Below are 19296 nucleotides of genomic sequence, written 5' to 3'. Positions count from 1 at the left end.
AATGAAAGGTAAATGCTGCTCCTACCATCCTAGTTCTAAATAAAATTAATGGTAGTTCACATACTCTCAGATGATCTCAGTGCATATGAGATCACACATACTAGGCATACTACACACAACTTTCAGACAAAAGAATGCCAAACTTCAGAGTAGCAAATCAGTTTAGGCAAAAAATAGGTGCCTTGATGGTCAGTTCAGCAAAATCAGTGGCTAGGTACATGCAGGAAAAGACTATTAGGTGCCTCAGTAAGTATTCCAGAAAAAAAGAACTTTAAAACTCGTTGATTCAAAACTAAGAGTTTGGCTCACTTAGGTCAGAAGCTGTGTTCTTCTCAGTCTCTTTGATTTTGCCACATAACATTTGACAGAGCTGCATGTCAGTTCAGTCATCAAATGCTCTTTTGGATCTCAGAGTATGAAGTCTATACTGTGATCCTCTCTTAACAGTCAATAAATAAAAGTCCATCCAGTGTTTAAAAATTTTCAATCCACTGAACATTTTGGGACAGAAGTGTGCTTTGCCACATGTACAGCTGTTAAACAAATCCAGAATCTAGTGAATAAGACAAAAAAAAAAAAAAAAAAAAAACTTCCAAGTGAAGATTTTTCAGAGTACAAAACAAGAAAACAAACTTGAACTCTACACAGAAATATACTAGCTGCCACTGCAGACCTCGAAATGATGGTGTAACCCACTTCCGTAGTAACACATAATGTAAATGGTGCATTTGCAATTTGATTTAGATTTTGAATGGCCTTAGCACTAGAGTGATTCAAGCTACAACCCAGAGGCAGCATGGATAACTACAGCATAACAAGAAAGGTATCGGGAATCCAAGCACTGGATCATCTCTTCCACAATATAAGTCAATACAAAATTGATGGAATTGCGGAGCCAGTCATAGACAGTAACGTGTCTCCTCCCTTTCAACAGTGTTATCTCCATTTTCCAAAGGAGATGGAATTAAATGTAAGTGGGTGAAACAAAATAAAGAGCATCTTACTGGAGCAGAGAAGTTATTGTTCTACAGAGTTTCTCAAAGGCTACTTGTAAGACATATCTAGTTCAGTTTTGTGTGCATTTCTAAGAAAACATAGAGGCAATCATAAAACATTATAATGAAGGAATCCAAAGAAAACTTATTAGAGATTTAGAAAATTTAGCATGAACACTCATATTAGTTGAGGTCAGCTCGTAACCAATCCTATGAAAAAAAATGACTTGGATCAAGGCATTATGAGACACTATTCCAACTTCGCATATGAAGATCTTCAACCAACCAATGAATATAAAGGCAGTGCAGAGGTTTCTTATAGATCACTGCATAAATATTTGATAAGAAGGGAGATTAGTGGTAACATAAGTACAGATCTGAAAAGCTCTTCTGAGGTTTTCTGAGATAGGCATTATCTTCCCTTAGGACTGGTGCATGGAACCACACTGTGATGAGCCTAAAGCTACTGTACAAACATATTACAGACACTGAATTCCTGTAAAATAACAGGACATGCAGAACAGAAGCTCTTGAACCTTTAGTCTTTAATGCCTCAGTGTACGGCAAGGTTTTCAAATCTTCCTGGCCAGCCTAACATAGCTGCTGATAATAAAATAGCCTTTTTAAAAGGAGATTATAAATTTAATCTAAAACACAACAATTATTACTTTCTCACTGTTCAGTCTGCTGGCATGAACTACCTGCAACAACTCGAAATGACTGCAGAATACTCAAGTGTGTTGTTAAAGAGAACATATCCCTCCATTGCATAGCCATTTTATGACAGTCCTGAAAAGTAACTAATACGTCTTTCACAGGCAACAGTATTGGGACTTTCTTCACAGGTATTAGAATCTTCAGTTCCCATTTTAGGAACAGAAAATATTTACGATGTCCTTAGATTGTCGCAGAATCAGGTCATAAAATTCTGAACAGCTACAGAACAAAATAATTTTATTTGCAAAGGATTGCTGAAAAGATGCTTGATAAAGTTTTAAATCTAAGATTTTTTTCCCCCTCCTAGAAATCATTTCTCAGGACAAGGTCATCTGCCTAGTTTTGCCTATTTTGAGTAGCATCATACAATTTCTAGTATGAGGATATATTAGTGTATATAAATACATATATATATATATATGTGTGTGTATATACACACATACAGACCTATAGGTGCTTTGAGACTAAAACTCAAATATTGTGTCATTGTGCTATGATATTTACTAAATAAAATGATTCTTAGGGAGATAATTTTTTCCGTTTTTAAATTTACTGCCTTAAATACAATTTAAGATATTTATACTCAGAATATTTAGGTTGATTCTTCTTTACATCTGCCCTAAGCAACATCAAAACACATCCAACTTCAGCACTATCACTACTTAGTTTTTAAATGCAATGTGAAAAATTTAAACTGCTGCTTTTCTATTTCCTTCATTGTTTGTGTAACTTTTTGAAACCTAGAAAAATAAGACTAAAAGGAAATTACTTGATAACTTTCTACCAAATAAATAGGCAACAGCATATTTTAGTTTAAAAAAGAAACCCAAAAATTAAATTTTCCTTTTCACACTATTTACTTTTCTTTATAAAAAGAAAGTTTGCTTTCAATAATGTGTGAAATTATATAATTTGCTGTATTATAATTTAATATACAAGGTTTTATATATATATATAACAATATATATAGTTTATTATTATTATAGCTCAGCAGCAAGGAGAAAAGACTGCCTGTTTACATTGTCCTGGATACTATGAGTTACTTTGAACAGTTTTGCAAAATCTTTGGGGAGCAGCAGTCTGGGTTGAAAGAAAAGATGACAAGAAGCAGAAAACCTGAAGCATGAGTAGAAACTAAGAGGTTCCCCAGAGAAGAGCCAAGAGGTCTGTCTGTATCAAGGAGCAGAAACAAAACAAACTGGTGAGAGACAAAAATGGACTTTCCTAAGGTGTAGCACGGATTATTTAGCATTTTTTACAACTCAGGACACTGCAAGAAGTTGCTGGATTGGAAATGAGAAAGAAGGACAACCACAATGAAACGATCTGGTAGTGAAAGGTAGATCTGCTTCCAGTCGTTTTCCTTAGTTCGCCTCTCCTCATTTTCTACAGATAATCTTGTTCACGTGTATTATGCCTGTGTTCTAATAAATCAGACTATGAACTACTTTGAAGTGACTGGGGGGGTTCTTAGATATACTGCCTACAAAAATCCCTCTGTAATGCACGCGTGCTCCTTGTAAATAAGACTGTTTTTTTTTCAAGTTATCTAACACCGATTGCCCTTCTGTACTACAGGAACAGTGCTCTGTGCTTGATGGTGCCCAAGGTAGCTTTCAGCAGTAGTTCTTTTGGGGAGGCAGGGGAGGGAGGAAGTCAGTATTGGTTCCTTCACGGGCATCACAATGAAAACATTACATTATGAAAGTTACTGTTGCTGTTGCTGAAGGTTAGTGCCAGAGGAAAAACAATCTGTAAATCTACCCAACAGGCATCTTTAGAAACTAAAAAACAAGGGGACCATTTTCAGTTAGCTGACATGCTCAGCAGAATAATCACATTCCTTAATCAACAAGATTTGAACTCCACGAATTTTCTTTCTGTCTTGGTCTTGGCTGGATCTTGAGTATAAACAAGTCACTAACTTTCTTTTTTCTTCTTCTGGCTAACAGAAATAAACAGAAATTATAACTAGACTACTATTATAATGCCTGGGTCTATTTCACCTAACTCAAGGTACCTAAAGTTAAGAAACCTTGTCTAAGATCTTAATCTTGTCATGATACCTATCACTTCTTTTTTTTTTTTTTTAAACCTTTTGAGGCACTTAATTTAGACATATACAAGTTGGGTGCCTAATGCTTAGATGTCCAAGCTTTTGCGGAATGAATCCAGGGAGAAGTATGTGTAGGTGTGTACTTATGCACATAAACACAGCTATATGCACACTTATATAAATAAATGTGAAAATAATTGAGTTACAAAACATGTGAAAGAAGTAGAGAACTGAACAAGATGCTTCTCCAGAATCAGATGCTTCCAAAGAACAGCAAAAGCTCAGATTTATTACACTTACACTCACAGGTATTGGAGGAACACAAAAGGCATCCAGACCCCTCAGCTAGCTCCAGCAGATACTACTGATTTGATGCACACAACGTGCATATTTACTAGAAGCATCTTTGCTTTTGCTAATAGTTTGAAGATTGATTCATATCCTGTGAAAACATACAACATTCAGATTAGACTATCTGGTAAATAATCAAACAAATGTTTTCCATCAGCAATTAAGTTAACATTTTTAAACAGGATGATTATAAACTCTGGTATATGTGGGGAAAGCTGTTGCCTTTGGTGTTGAAAATGTCCAACCATATGATAGTAGAGAAGTGGACAGATTTATAATGGCAATAAATATGATAGAGACTTACTTAAAAATCTCACCTGTATAGCCTCCCAGGTAGGAGGGCTTTTACCGAATAGTGATCAGTGTTTAAGCATCATGCGTTTTTAGGCTGCTCAGAGAGCAGTGGGAGTTAAAATAATGTTCCTGCTGTGCTGGTACTCAGAGTTTTACTCCTACTGAAAAACCAACAGCAATGGTAGCGCAGTTATGGAAAAACTGGACATTGTTTGGGATGTTATCATTTTAGGAAAAAAATGGCAATACAGCAAAGAGCTTAGGTTATCTTATTAGTAAATGTATTATGCATTCACAGCATGTGTCATATGTTACTGAAAAGAATTCTCCCCTACCATCTCATACATTTTAAGAATAATTTTAAAAATATCTCACTTAAAGAACATGACAAGATGATAAGCAGCTAGAGTAATTTTTTTTTAACACTGACAACTAAGTAGATGATTAATGAGTTTGAAAATAATGCTAACAAATTTTGCTAAGACAGCACAAAATTGTTCCAAGCAATCTTCCCTACTCTCCCGTTATTTTATCCTCCAGTCTGTAGTACATGTCTTAGTCTATTTGTTCTAGAATTTATATAACTGTTGCACATTTCCCAGATATGCAGTACATGAGAGAAGATGACCCTGAAGAAAATATAACACTAACAGAGCAAGCCAGTATCTGTTCCCATCTTCAGCTAAAGCTCCTTCATTTCCAGAATCCATCAGTATTTAAATATGAATTTCCTTTTACTGAATTTTGATGTTCATGTCTTCTAAATTGCATCTCAGCTGGGACTCGAGCAGAATTTAGGCAATGAATCACAGGGATTCCGAATACCTGTTCTCCATCTCAACACTTTGGACTACAGTTTCCTAGGTTTCTACGTCTGGATAGCTTCACCTGCTCAGAAGCCTACAATGCTGAGCTGTGCCTCCCTATCATCTAAGCCTCACCACAATTTAGAGTCATCATGGGAGCGTGCCTAACTCTGCTTAGACCACTAGTGGTTTTGATTCATTAATATGTCTAACAAACTGACAACACTGCAGTTAGCACTCCAAGAGCTGCTCAAGGGCTACTTATACATTCTTTACTAAAGAATAATCAGATAAAAGGGATAAACAGAACTGGAGCTTAGACCAAAACTCATAATCTATTCCCTACTAGAGTGCTATATTCATTCAAGTTCAGAATTAATTTCTAAAGAAAAATGTACAACATGCTCAGGCAGTCTCAACCCTCCTACAGAAGGATGAGTCTTAAGAGAAAGCAGCGTTGAAAGGATCCAGCCAGAAACTCAGCTGGCAGCAGCAGAGAAAAGTGACAGAAGCAAGGACTACGAAGACAACATTTTTCAGTTCATGATGTTTTTTCCTCTGTTGATTGGCTGTCCCATACCATTTCCTTTTTTATTTTCCAACTATTTCAGCCACACTTAAAATCAGCTTCTGACTGGGCTGCCCTTTCTTCCAGGAGTATCTTTTTTCTTTATGCTTTAACTTTAAGTATTGTTTTAATTATTGCAGCTATTTTCTATTTTTTTTCCTCAGTGTTACCAAAAGCATTAACAGAAAGAAAAGGAAAAAAAAGGAAAACACCATATTTACAAGAAATTATCATGTTTTAAAAAAACACTTGTTACCACTTACACTGTCCATTTCTGTGCTCATCTTCCTTCATTACTTGGAAAGCTCTTCTGGACAAAGATTTTTTTCTTTAGATTTGCACACTGCCTGACAAACAAGGGTCCTGATCTCAACTATGGTTCCAAATTCCTCTTAAACCCAAACAAAAGTGATCTGACCATTCTCTGTTGATGACCAAAATCCCTGGACCACAATTTGGGCACCAATACCATAGGAACAAAACATTCATGATACTGAAGAAAATCTAACAGTTCACAGTGGTTAGATTCATCAAAATAGCTTAACAGCTTAAACTTTTTTATGGGCTCTCTACAACATAATATAATACATGAATGCAGATAAAGCCTCACAATTATTATTATTATCTTTAATTTTTAAAGCATTCTTTAGTCTAACTGCCATTAAAATCATGTCTACCAATAAAAATATGAACCCTTAAAGTAATACGTAACTAGGGTTGAAAAAACAGGTCATAAAATGTGTAATTTTACTGGTCTTATAAATTGATTTTAGCCATTATTGCATTACACATAATTCACTAGGGGTGATGGAACACTTATTTGGTTAGATAGCTGATGTATCCCTGAAGAATAAAACTATATTAATACATCACTTTGCTACAAAGGTGCTATAGACAGCAAAAGAACATTTTGTCAACTTCAGGAAATAAGAGATCTATTAAGAATTATTTAAAGCTTCATAAAGCACCAGCAAAATGTGCAACTGTCAATAGGGGTAGACATTAAACTTTCCATCCCCTTGAACACACTTTCAACATATTGTGCTTGAGTTTACCAGATGCGTAGCTTCATATAATGACTACTGCATGTTAAATTGCTGAGGAAGAAGTGAACGCTTTAAATGAATAAATATTCCTTGAGAAGCAAAAGTCCACTTAAAGAAACATCAATACTAGAAGAGAAATATTCACAGGAGAAACTTTTCTCACTGTCTACTAAATTCAATCTCAGCTACCTTGATGGGTTTTCATATTGAAAATATCCCCCTATTTAGACACACAGGAGGATTTGCTGTTGACTTTGAAATCATCCGTGCAAGTAAGAAAGCCACCCTATGGCAATATACAAATACCCTATGGAGTATTAGATTTCATTCTCACTTTCTTATCAAGGAGAATCCACGAATGCAGCAATTACAAAACTAAACAGATAGAATATGGTAACTTACAATCCTCAGTGTACAGGGCTTTTCTGTTTAAACTGTGCGTGAATAAGACTTATCGATCTGTTAAATTCATAATTTTTCAGCTAGCATCACATATTTCTACAAAAGCACTTCTTTCAAAACAGCAACTGATATATCACACACAAAAATTTTAATGAAAGCATAGGAGATAGATTAACATACAGGGAAACCATTAGCAAGTTACAGCTGTATATCAAAATAAGTCACATTACTTTATATGGCATCATAATTAACAATACACTAGCAGGCTAGGATGAAATCATTTAGCTCTCCAATAACAGAATAAAAGCACAGTGCTGCTACTTTCATTGATAATTATTTAGAGACATTGATGACATCAGGTACATGACAAGATGACAAAAATGATTTTGACACACTATAAAACAGAAGAATATGCAGCCTATTAAAATTGCAAGTAGTAGTTCTAATGACAGAAAGATTCATTTTTCTCTACCTGAAAGTATAATATCATTTCTACCTCCATTAGGTCTTTCATGACAGGTTCTAGGTGAGTCACGGGCCTGTCTCCATTTTTCTCTGCTCATGACAAGTCTCACTAACACCTGGAAAGAGATACCTTTCTCCACAAACTTGATAATCTAGACCACCTTCCCACAGTAGCTTAATGAAAGGTGATGATATAGATTTCTGGGGAGACCTAAATCTTCAAAGGAAGTAATATACGGAGACAAATACTATATGTACTAAGTGCATTATGCTATCCAAGTCCTACTTTTAAATCTAGCTGCCCTTTCTGGGGAAAAAAAAGCCCACAGAATTAAGATTTCATATTAATTCTTCCTGTTCATGTATCCCTTATAAAAACTCACTCTTTTTCTGAGGTAACTGAGCATGACAATATCACACGGAATCTCCTCAAACCGCAATGGTAAGACATAATAACTTGAATGGACTTTAAAAAAAGGTTTATTTTACAACTATTCATTGTAAACAATGAACAATTATTTTTACTCCATTCACTGTGAAGATCCATTCATTGTGATATTCACAGAGAGACCAAAAACAATTTAATATAAGTGCGACTGGGAAAGGGATTCTCAAAAAAGTGAACAGCTGCCTCCTCCCCATATACACACTTGGGTGATCTTTTTTGTGATACTGTCAGGTTGTTAAAATAGCACAGTTATTATCCTGCAATGATTATGCCAAATAGGATTATTTTAATCATATTTTTGCCTGATTGGTAGGTCTGTAAATCAAGTTTTAAAAGCCGATTAGCTCGTTTCCTCTCTTATGTATTATCACTAGAACTGAAGGTTCTACAAAAAAGTTTTTCAGGCCTCATGCTCTGTGCTTTCATCTGTGGTCTCACAGACAAACCAGCAATGGTTGTAGCCATATTGCTTTCAACAGGATAGCAAAGACAAAACTAATGCTGTTACAGTAAACACTGACAAGATAAAAAAAATCTGCTCTCTCACTCTCTCTCTCAAGTTCTTTTCTGAGTAACAATGTCAGGAGACAGTTTTAAGGCTGCAGATTGCCAACACAACTATGAACAGATTAGTTGAGTACCTTGTCATTTTTTTGCATAGCCACTTTCAGAGTTGATATTTTACAAGTAAAAACTGTTTTATTCATTAGAATGAGCATCATACATGCAAAATATTTTCCAAATGAATAAAACTTTTCTGAGGGAGAAGAGCAGCGTTAGGATTCGTATTCTTAGCAAAGTAAAGCAACAAGTAAAGAAACAGAGGAATAGAAAGCAAACTATCACTTAGCTCTTAAATGGGGATCTCTGCAGGTAACGGGCATTATTCTAGTTACTAAATTTCATTTATAAATACAGTGACATTCTTACTGCTTTTGCAAGGAGGGTTTATACAGAATGAAATAATACCTCTCTGAAGTATCATGACTGATCATGTGTTGCTCCCACAATGCCTCCTTTGCCCTACTGCGACAGCATGTTTAAATCAGATTCTTGGTCTTAGTGTGTACAGATCAAATGACAACAACCAATTCATAATTGCGAATGCAAAGGTTCTCTTAAAAAGATTAATCTGGATTTTCAATCAGTAGTTTAGCTGATCATCTTTAGTAGCTAATCAACATTTAACCACTGAAGTTGGTACACACATTACAGAAAATGTCATTCCAAATTCTTTTCTACCAGCAGAACGACTTACCTGTACACTGCCCTCCATTTGTGGGATCCCCATAGTATCCTGGCATGCATGTTTCACACTGTTTTCCTGTTGTTAAGTTTTTACACTGATCACAAACATTACTGTTGATGCAGGTGCTGTGGCCATTACACTGGCAAGCTAGAATATAACATTTAAAAAGTCATTACTAAACTGCTTTTGCAAATAAAGTCATGTGATTACAAAGTTGGAGCACAATGCAATTTTAAAGAGGTTAATCCTGACTGATGACTAGCATATATATTTACAGTTTGACACAGAATCTACTTAAAATAGCACTGAGACAAGACATGAATTCCCAAAAGACCGCACAAGTTGAGTACGTAGTGACTTGTTAGCCTAAGGCTCATGAGAAAGTCTTTTGTACCATTGTGACTGACTAAATCCAGTCCTTGTAGACTTAAAAAGCTGCCTGGTCACTAAAGAAACCTGTTAACAGGCAGTAAGTCACCAACACCAAATGAAATCCCCATGCCTACATGCAGCCTGCTGTGAGGTACTGCATGACTACTGCAATGGAGAAAATCAACAGCATGCACACAACCATGTATTTACTGGGGACAGAGAAGATACAAAAAAAGAAGAAGAACGAAGAGCACGAAGGGTTTTAAAGATGGTAGAAGCACATCAAATGTCTCCAGACCCTACTCACGATGGCTGGTGAAATTAAAAGGAATTTTGTTTGCCAAATAGAACAACAGTAGAAACCACTGATCTTTTAAACCACATCTACTCTCCAGTGCTCCGTATTGTCAGCACACTCACAGAAAGTACTGGTAACTACTGCAAACTCATATGACTTCTGCCAAAATATTTGATCCCTCTGCCAGGACTTGGCTGAAATAGCAAGAGATCGTATTTTTGAGAGTAGTTTTTACCTCTCTCTAGAGTGGGACCTGAAAACTCAGGGCTCAACAGATTAGCAGTATGTCAATTACAACAGCTTGTCAAATGTCAGATTATGTCAAAACTGTCAATACCTTACTAGTAAAGTGTGTTTAAGACTCAGCAGATGACAGCTACTTCAGTAAGATTTTTTTTTTTGTAATTTGGATTTTTAATATAAATGTCACTCTGCTGCCTTGTCTAGAAAAAAGTAGTTCTCACTGCATGATTTAAAAGTTTTCAGGGCTAGTTTAGATTTAGTAACTTAATACTTTGCCAGGCTTGTCTCTGAAACCATTAAACCTCACAAGCTTGCAACTTCCTCTTGCTTCTATAGCTATGCCCATAAAGTCTTGTAATCAAGTATGCATAGCAAGGTCCTCAGCAGGCAATCACAGCACACTTACCTTTACATGCTACCCAAAGCCTTAATGGTAAGTGGTCAGTTTTGCTTTTTAAATGTAGTTTTTAAAACAGATGTTTGTTAAAAAGGACTGCATTGTTCTTTTAGTTTTAATTACATGTTCTATTTGAAACGTGAAGTATCTATTCTTGGGGTTTTGTCTGTTTCGGCTTTTAAATATTTTCACCACTTAATACAAACTTTCTGTACTACTGGACATGATGTTTTTACTTTTCATCCTCTTGTAATTTCTGAAGAGATTTAGCCAAATTTTCTTCATATATCCTAAAACTATTTACTTATTTTTCAGACAACTTTAGATTACTAACTAATCATAGACCAATAGGCCTAAATATAAAAACATATAGCACAATCGTTTTTTTTCTTTCAAATCAAAGCTATATTATCAAGAGCAGATCCCACAAAATAGTAAAAATATCATATGGATATGATAATCACATTACTAGCATAACTGGAACACTCATACAATAAAAGAGAAATCTACTCCGACTGAATGCTTAAAAGATGTTCTTGGGATATGAGTAGGAATATATATTTAAGAAGAATGAAGACTATATATTAACTTATATTCTCCAGGCAAGAATGAACACTAGGAAACTCTAATTTTTGCCTCTTCTGCACAAATTCCATGCTATTTTCTTCAAACACTACATGCAGAATGACAAGCTGCCAGAAGTCTGGAGCAACTACTTACTCGATATCACATGCAAACTGAGTGATGTGATCAAAGACAATACAGTCTATCATGGCAGGTTTCAACTGTTGCAGTCAAAGGTTAATTTTTCTAACCCTACTCATTTCTGATTTATTCATTATCAACTACCTGAATTTTGCAGCCAGTGAGGCAATACACTTTTATGCAAGTCATCAGGCTGTACAGAGAAGAATTAAGGTTAACTGCAAAATCCTTATTGTCCTCAGAGAACAGATATCCTCTACTCTCCATGAAATCTGTGATCTATTAAAATTAAAACAAATTAAGTTTGCCTAATTAAGACTGTATCCTAATGTAGGGAAAATGTCCCATTCTGATATTTTCTAACTAGTGGGTCATCAATTTGTAATGCTTTTATTCTTTCTGATACTTACCTTTGCATTTCTTCATTTTTGGATTATTTAAGTAAATGAAAGCAACCTTAATCAATCAAATTTTTGGAAAATGAATTTTATTTTGCTGCAAGATGTAATATCATCTGGTCATATGTGATAGCCCTCAAGTCTTCGGTTTCATTAAAGTCCAAGAAAATGGAAGAGATATTAAATCCAAGTCAGAAATTTTATATACAATAAGAACCAACAAAATCTGTAATTCACCTGGCACTCCATTTTGAAATAATACTATACTTTAGCTGTTTTTCCTAAAAATCTTAATTGGATATTGACAAAAACGGAAAGCTAGAAAAATTGTATAATGCAACAACTTTCTGTGATACAGACAAGACTGCAATCACATTGGGGACATCTTAATTAAAATAATGATAAACTGTAAAAGCCGTTACAGCAAAAACTGGAGATAAATTTTAGAATGTCATCTTTTCCTTAAGTGATTTTAATGTACAGCAGTGGCAGCAACAGTGTAATTTTCCTCACATACAAATGTGATTTTGCTGAATCTTCAGTGGGGCCGCCCAGAAGATAATTAATTCCATGTCTAGTAGTCTTATGATCTGTGCGTTGAAGCAGTTGGTGATTGGGACAATTGCTGATAATTACACTTTTAGTTCTAAGGTGGTACTTATTTACAGGAAATATATAGCAAGCATGTCTGTCCTACAGATCGGATCTAGTGTAAAGATATTTCAGCTAGTTTTACATGAATTAGGTAAGACACTTGAACCACTACAGCTGAAGCTAAAGAAAACTTTGTGCAAGCTAATTCATACTGCTTTTCAGAGGAGAAACTTAGCCTTTAAGAGAAAGTCTTGGTTTGCTTCCTACCTAAACTGCTCTTTTGATGAGAGGAAAGCCCAATACTCTTTATTTTTCTTTTGTTTTTAGAAATTATATTTGCAATAATAGTTCCATTAAACTACAAGAAAACTTTTTGTTCTTAAAAATAGGATGATAAAATCAGAATGTATTCACATCATCAAATGTCATCATACTATGAAAACTGCTTTGAGGACTACTGATTTCAAAATGACCAATCACAAAAATAAACATTTTCCTCGAAACTGTAAGAAATAGATAAAATTATGCACTTTATTCCTGAGTTTTGTGGAAAGAGGGTTTTTTCTTTCTCCAGTTAAAGGAATCTCCTAATTTAATTTTGTGAAATATTTCAATGAGCTCCATTCTGCATTAAAAAGAAGAAAGAAAAAAGTAAAAAAAAATTAATGGCAGATTTGATCTCATTTTCATAAACTCAGTTTAGGTTTGTTAAAATATTTCTGAATAATCAAATTGCAAGGGAATCTTATTTAATTGTAAACATATAGTTCTTCAGTACAAATTATTTCCTCTTCAGATTTGTCACCTGAATCATTAACAATATTTTACAAGCCAAGAGATAAAGTGCACAGCTTATATCATGCACACAAGTTGTTGCTCTTTCCCTGGCTGTAGCTGAAAAAAAACATTTTGTTTCATTCAAAACCTGTCAGACCTTCTCACTTTATGCTGTTTAGTAATAGTTTTAAAAATTAAAACAGACAGAAAATGAGAGTGAATTTAAAGCGGTATTTATCAACACAATTGCCCAGAAGCACTGCAGAGCCACAAAGAGCGTGGATATGAACTACAAGGAAAACTTGCATATAATAAGAACATGAGTGATTTATCAAATTATTCATCGATGTGACAGAATAATCTTTAAAGTATATGTCATAACCTATTTATTTTTATTCAATTACAAACTGTTCAGTAAGTTGATATAGATTTATGATCAACTCCATTATATTTCGAGTACCTCAAATGAACGTTTTCAGATTACTGTGTTAAGATTAATAAACTGTGTTAGCATAATCCCTTAAAGATGGTATTTTGTTAATAAAATGAAAACAAAAGCCTAGGAACAAAACCTACAGCCTATATCAATCAAAATGAAATTTCATGTCAACAGAAATTTTAATTCTATGACTTACGTACAATTTGCATCTTTTAACAAATCTATAAAATAACCTTCTTCAAAACTGAAGTGGAATCTCGGTGCAATCTTGGTCAGAATGTATAATGAATACAGGATTTTATCCATGAAGAATAAATACTAAACGAATAAGGTGATGAAATCTTCTAACTCAAAAAATTTGGAAATCAAGATATGTATCCATTACAATTTCACCAGGGACAGATACTATGTATTTTTGTAAAAGCCTAACAATGCACATATCATTGACGTATCTGTATTTTAACATTCAAATTAAGTACAGAAGTTTACAAATCATGTAACATAATGTAATATCATTTTTTCCAGGTTTACTTTTTCTGTTAATGGTATTAGCTGATTTGGGAAAGTTATTTTTTGGTTTTAACTTAGATCATTTGACAGTTTTTACTTGAGTTTATATTTAACATCATTATTTTAAATTTTTAAAAAATTCTACTATCTACCCATTCATTTAAGAAGGGTTACTAAATTAAAACTTTCTTTAGAGATTTTGCTCTCAAAATAACATAGTTACACACACACACACACACACACATACACAGAATGGTCTTTCTGATGAAAAGAGTAAAGCACTCAGAAGCGCAAAAAACCATAGCTGCATGTACCCATACAAAGTTATGTTCCCAGAGATGCTCCAGCTTCCAAATTTGTCAGCAGCAGGAACACTGGCTGCAAAAATAACACTTTAGCAGAACTACACTATTTATTCTAAAAAACTGATTTTTTTTCAAGCTGTCTTTAAAACTGTATCATTTATCGTATATGGAGGCCTGTTAAACTCACCAGTATGCTTTTCACTTGGCTGCACTACTACACTGATGCAACTAAACTGGCTTTGTGTTTTCATACAGCACTATGTTAGGAGGCTCTACCAGCTCATTTTGCACTAAATTAGAGCACCTGATGTCTTGCTTATTCATCCAATGAACCTAAAAATTAAAATACTATAATCAGATCAATATGGCTAAAATTTAGACTTCAGAGATCCTTTCAAAGATTACAAAAGCACACCTTTTACCAAAAATGTCTAAAAGCTATACTGATGGCACAGCTGACATATTTGGCAGCCTTGTGATGCATTTTCACAGCCAGCTGGACTTTGAGAGTCCGGCTGGGATGCAGGAAGTTCCTATTCCTGACCATCAGCAGTTGCCTATAGATAATCTCTCTCCAACTGCACTTTCCTTTGATGGATACAGATGCTAGAAGAAAGTTAAAGCTGAAGCTAACTCACATTGTTGGACTTGAAAAAGTAGAAAAACAGAATGGATGAGAACTTGTTTACAAATAAGCAGCAGATTTTCATTAAACTATTTGCATCAAATTTCACAAATGAATCTGCACAAAAATTAAACGTGTTCACTAGATATTGAAACAAAAAGATAAACTATTTATTTAAGAAATAATTTGGAAGAACATCTATGTTATGCTAATTGTGTTACTCAAAATAATTATGTTAACTTTGAGTGCCTAAACACAGGAACACTTAAATCCTATACTCTGTAACTCCTATTTCATATTATAAGTTTAGGCATGCTATTCAAATAAAGAAAAGATGGAAGATAAAACAAATCAGCATATCTTACCTGGACATTGGATAAAAGACCACTCATAGTTTTTCTCTTTTGGACAAAGACTAGCATCAAGCACCATTTCACTGGAGTGCATGCCAACAGGCTTCATTGGTCCTCTTGATGATCCTTCCAAACATTGTCCTTTCCCAGTATTACTGGGATCGTTACACCATCCACATCCAGGCTGTTCCAAACATTGTCCACAGGTCCTCAGTCCAGAGCAGTTTTGAGCTTTATTACATAAAATGCAATATTAATGCAAGTTTTGTTTTTTTAATAAGATGCTAGGATTTTACAACAGTTGAGGAAGAAATTATTTACACAAAATTATTTTAGCTATTTCCTGGTATAAATTCAAAAATTTCAGTAATGTTTTAGTATGAATATCTCCATGTTTACTTTAAAAAGTTAAATTTTTTCAAAGATAGCAAAATATGAACAGGGTATACTATAAAGCAACAAAGATTTCAGATAATCTGAGATAATGAAGCAGAAAAGCACTATTAGACATTGTCATCAAAACCCATGATGCAATATATATTTCATGTTTACATATTTATACCTTATATGATACATATATTTACATATAATTTTACTCATGTAAACAGTCTTTCCAACAGGAATACTCTAGAATTCAAGATTAGGTCAATAATCCAAATAAGAAGAGAGAAAAAATTGTGACAGTTCAAATTCAAACCCAGAAATGTATTTGGCATGAGCTATTCTACGATGAGCCTGATATTTCGAGTATTCATCTACAGACCTACCTCATTCTCGTGAAATGTAACTTTTGAAACAAGCCAGCATAATATATAACTTTACAAAAAAGGATTGTTAAACTACAAATCATAATTCAATCCCATTTTAATGAAACTGTCTTAAGAGTCCCTTGTCCGCTACAGTAAGTCAGCTTTTATTTACTTGCATACTAAAATATCTAATTATTTTCTACTGTACCCTTTTTATTAAAATACTTTAATTTCTCATATTTGAACAAATCTGCTCAGAACCAATTAAAATTCATATTCTGAAGTTACTGGTATCTCTTAATAATAATGAACTACTGATTTCGTGTATTTAGGAGTATTATTAAGAATTCACAGGTTTATCTGAGCTTTTTCTGCTACACCTTACATCTTTAAAAAATTAAATGGTGTAACACAATCAAATGACCATCAGAATCATCTGAACATTGATCAAAATGGGCCATTGTTTCTTCTTACGCTAACTTTGCGGACATTTAAAAAATATATTTTAAAAGTATACATGAACTTCTGGAAGATCCTACCAGGAAGCCAGAACTAGTCGAAGAAGTTTCTTTACAAAGTGTTTTAAAATTTTCTTGTGGAAGACACTCAAATGGGTACTACACCATGATAATTAAAACCTTTAAAATATCTTGCAGAGCTCTACATGCAGAGCTACAACAGCATGATGATTCATTTCTTTTATATTCCTTTCTTCCCATTAAAAACATAATTCTCAGGCAAGTACTAGGAAAAAGATGAAGTTAAACATGAAGCACATTTTAGTCTGTTTTGATTCATAAGACTGGTCTTGAAAAGGAAGCTTTTACTGCCTTGTGAGTTATGTTTGTATATGCACACACACACACCCACATACTAAAAACAATGACACGTTTATTGCAAATACTTGGCTAGTTATGTGCAGACGATCTTAGGTAAAATGCTTTTTATAAGAAAAGTAACAATTAGAAGTAAATTATGTAAGAGAACATACAATTTGCACGATGAACAGATGGCCAATATTCAATTATGGATAATATAAAAAGTTTTCCTAATGATAACATTCAACTCTGCATTAAAATGATTTTAGAGAAAAAAAAAGGATTATGTTTTCCATTATAAAAAAGACCCAGAAAGGTAATCCGTAAAAATTGTTATTTTTGATGCATATGCAGAACGAGTTAATTAGCAAAGCCTGATCACTCTTACACATGTGTATCAGAGAATCAACATGAAATTGTGCAGTCCATAAGCAAGACATACCCATCTAGCGATAATACAAAACCAAACAGCATTATGCTTGGACATCCATAAAGGTCGAGTCTTGCTTAGTTACTGAAGTCCTTTTAACATTTTTAAAATCTTCAACAAAAATTTCTTAACAACAGAAAAAAATCATAAGCAATGACAATTGTCACAGAATTTTCATATAGAATTTGAAAATCCATACAGGAAAAAAGGTATGAAATATAACTGAGTAAATCACTCTGTGGAAGTTTCAGAGGCATTTTTCTCTGGAAAAATCAAAAGGAAAAGGAATTAAGGACTAACAGATAAGGAAGCTGAGGTCTACCTAAGGCTGAATGATCTCATGTGACCTAATTTTAAATCCAATTATATGTGTGTTTAGGATTCTCAAAATGACAAATTGTGAAATTATGGGGTCCTGCTAGTAAAAACAAGATTGCACAGTTCCTGCTAAGAACTTAAGCTAGAGTTTTAAAAATTACTAAATACCAGTTACTCCAAATAATGACAGAACTTTCAGGAAGACGTCTAGACTTAAATAGGCTCTTAAAAAGGATATTTTGAGTAAGCAGCGAGCCTTGGTTTGGAGACAAGGGTCTAATCACAAGAAGGTGCAATTTGAACACTAGGAGACACAAGCATGAATATAAATAGTCAAAAGAGAAGAAGAACTTACAAAACAAATGACAATGAACAGCAAACATTGAACTACATACGTATATGTGTGTGCACATGCGCACGCACATGTATGTGTATGCACACACACATATAAAGAGAGAAGAAAAATGAGGTTACTAAAAAATAAGAACAGAGTAAAGAATTTATGGAACTAATTTAACACCTTGTAAACCGTGCAGTAAAAGACACAGATTATTAGATTAGAGGCACTTATACTGAAGTCAAATGTCCAGCTTGGACAATTTTATATTGACTGCTGCAGCATCTTATTTTGGTTATCAGACTTTAACTTCTGCTTGTTGTAGCATAACCGTACACACTGTCACTTCCTAAACTAGCTTTCTTCCAATGATTCAATTTAAAAAAACACTGCTTATTACAAGTGGCTAACCTAACCCACAGCTCATCTTGAAAGAACTGAGCTAAAGAGTGACAGCATATCAGGTATATCCCTGGCAGCGGCTGCAGTGATGAGCAGGGAAAACGAGGATGGTAACCTCTTAACGTGGCTCAGCTTCAGCCAAAACACTGTGTCCACCAGTGTTCCCAGCTAGCTGGAGGACTTGACTCTAGAACAGCAATACTTGAATCCATGTTATAAAGGTTATGTTAAGCAGAATCGTTTCATTTTTAACTACAGAAATTGGCAGCAGAATAAAGCTAGTTACTCTGACCTCAACAACTATTAAAACTGTTTAAAATTAGTAAAAGTAATCAAAGTAAAATATTCCAGTAGTCTGAAGATATGTGCAAATTTCACAAAAACAGGCAGTCAGGAATCAGAATGAGATCTTGAAAGGACTTTAAAAACAAGGAAAGCTGCAGCATGAGCTCTTGTATCCTTAGACATCCAAGGATCCAAACGGGAGGAAACGTTTTATAAGTGTCCCAAATGTGGAAAAAGGAAAAATCAAAATGGAGCTCCAATGTTCTTGGAAATCAAATCCAATCAACCACGTGACACAGACCAGTAGAAAAACCATCCTTACAGTTCGAAACCTCAGTGTTACAGATTTTGGGTTTTCAATACAGTAGCAGAGTAGCAGAAACACAAAGATCATTCTGTAATGGCTTCCTCTCCCTTTCAGAGATGCAAAGTAGATGATCCAAGCAATTTTCAAATTGATATTCGTAAAGGTAGAAGAAAACAAGTCTAATGTTTCAGTTGCACTGTCTTCATGGAAGAGAAAACAGAACCAAAGCTGAAAATC

At 34.3% G+C, this 19296-nt stretch overlaps 1 protein-coding gene across 1 annotated transcript in view; it reads right to left on the bottom strand.

Annotated features, from left to right (window-relative positions):
- ATRNL1 (attractin like 1) overlaps positions 1-19296 on the bottom strand; it is a 565377-nt gene that overhangs the window by 395625 nt on the left and 150456 nt on the right. The window contains exons 18-19 of the mRNA XM_013948667.2: positions 15426-15644; positions 9407-9544 (exon numbers count right to left, since the gene is read on the bottom strand). Coding sequence (XP_013804121.2) covers positions 9407-9544; positions 15426-15644 — 357 coding nt within the window. The remainder of the gene's footprint in view (positions 1-9406; positions 9545-15425; positions 15645-19296) is intronic.

The sequence above is a fragment of the Apteryx mantelli genome, chromosome 7 (genome assembly GCF_036417845.1).
Source record: "Apteryx mantelli isolate bAptMan1 chromosome 7, bAptMan1.hap1, whole genome shotgun sequence".
Taxonomy (NCBI): domain Eukaryota; kingdom Metazoa; phylum Chordata; class Aves; order Apterygiformes; family Apterygidae; genus Apteryx; species Apteryx mantelli.
This window is presented reverse-complemented; position numbering and strand designations above follow the sequence as displayed.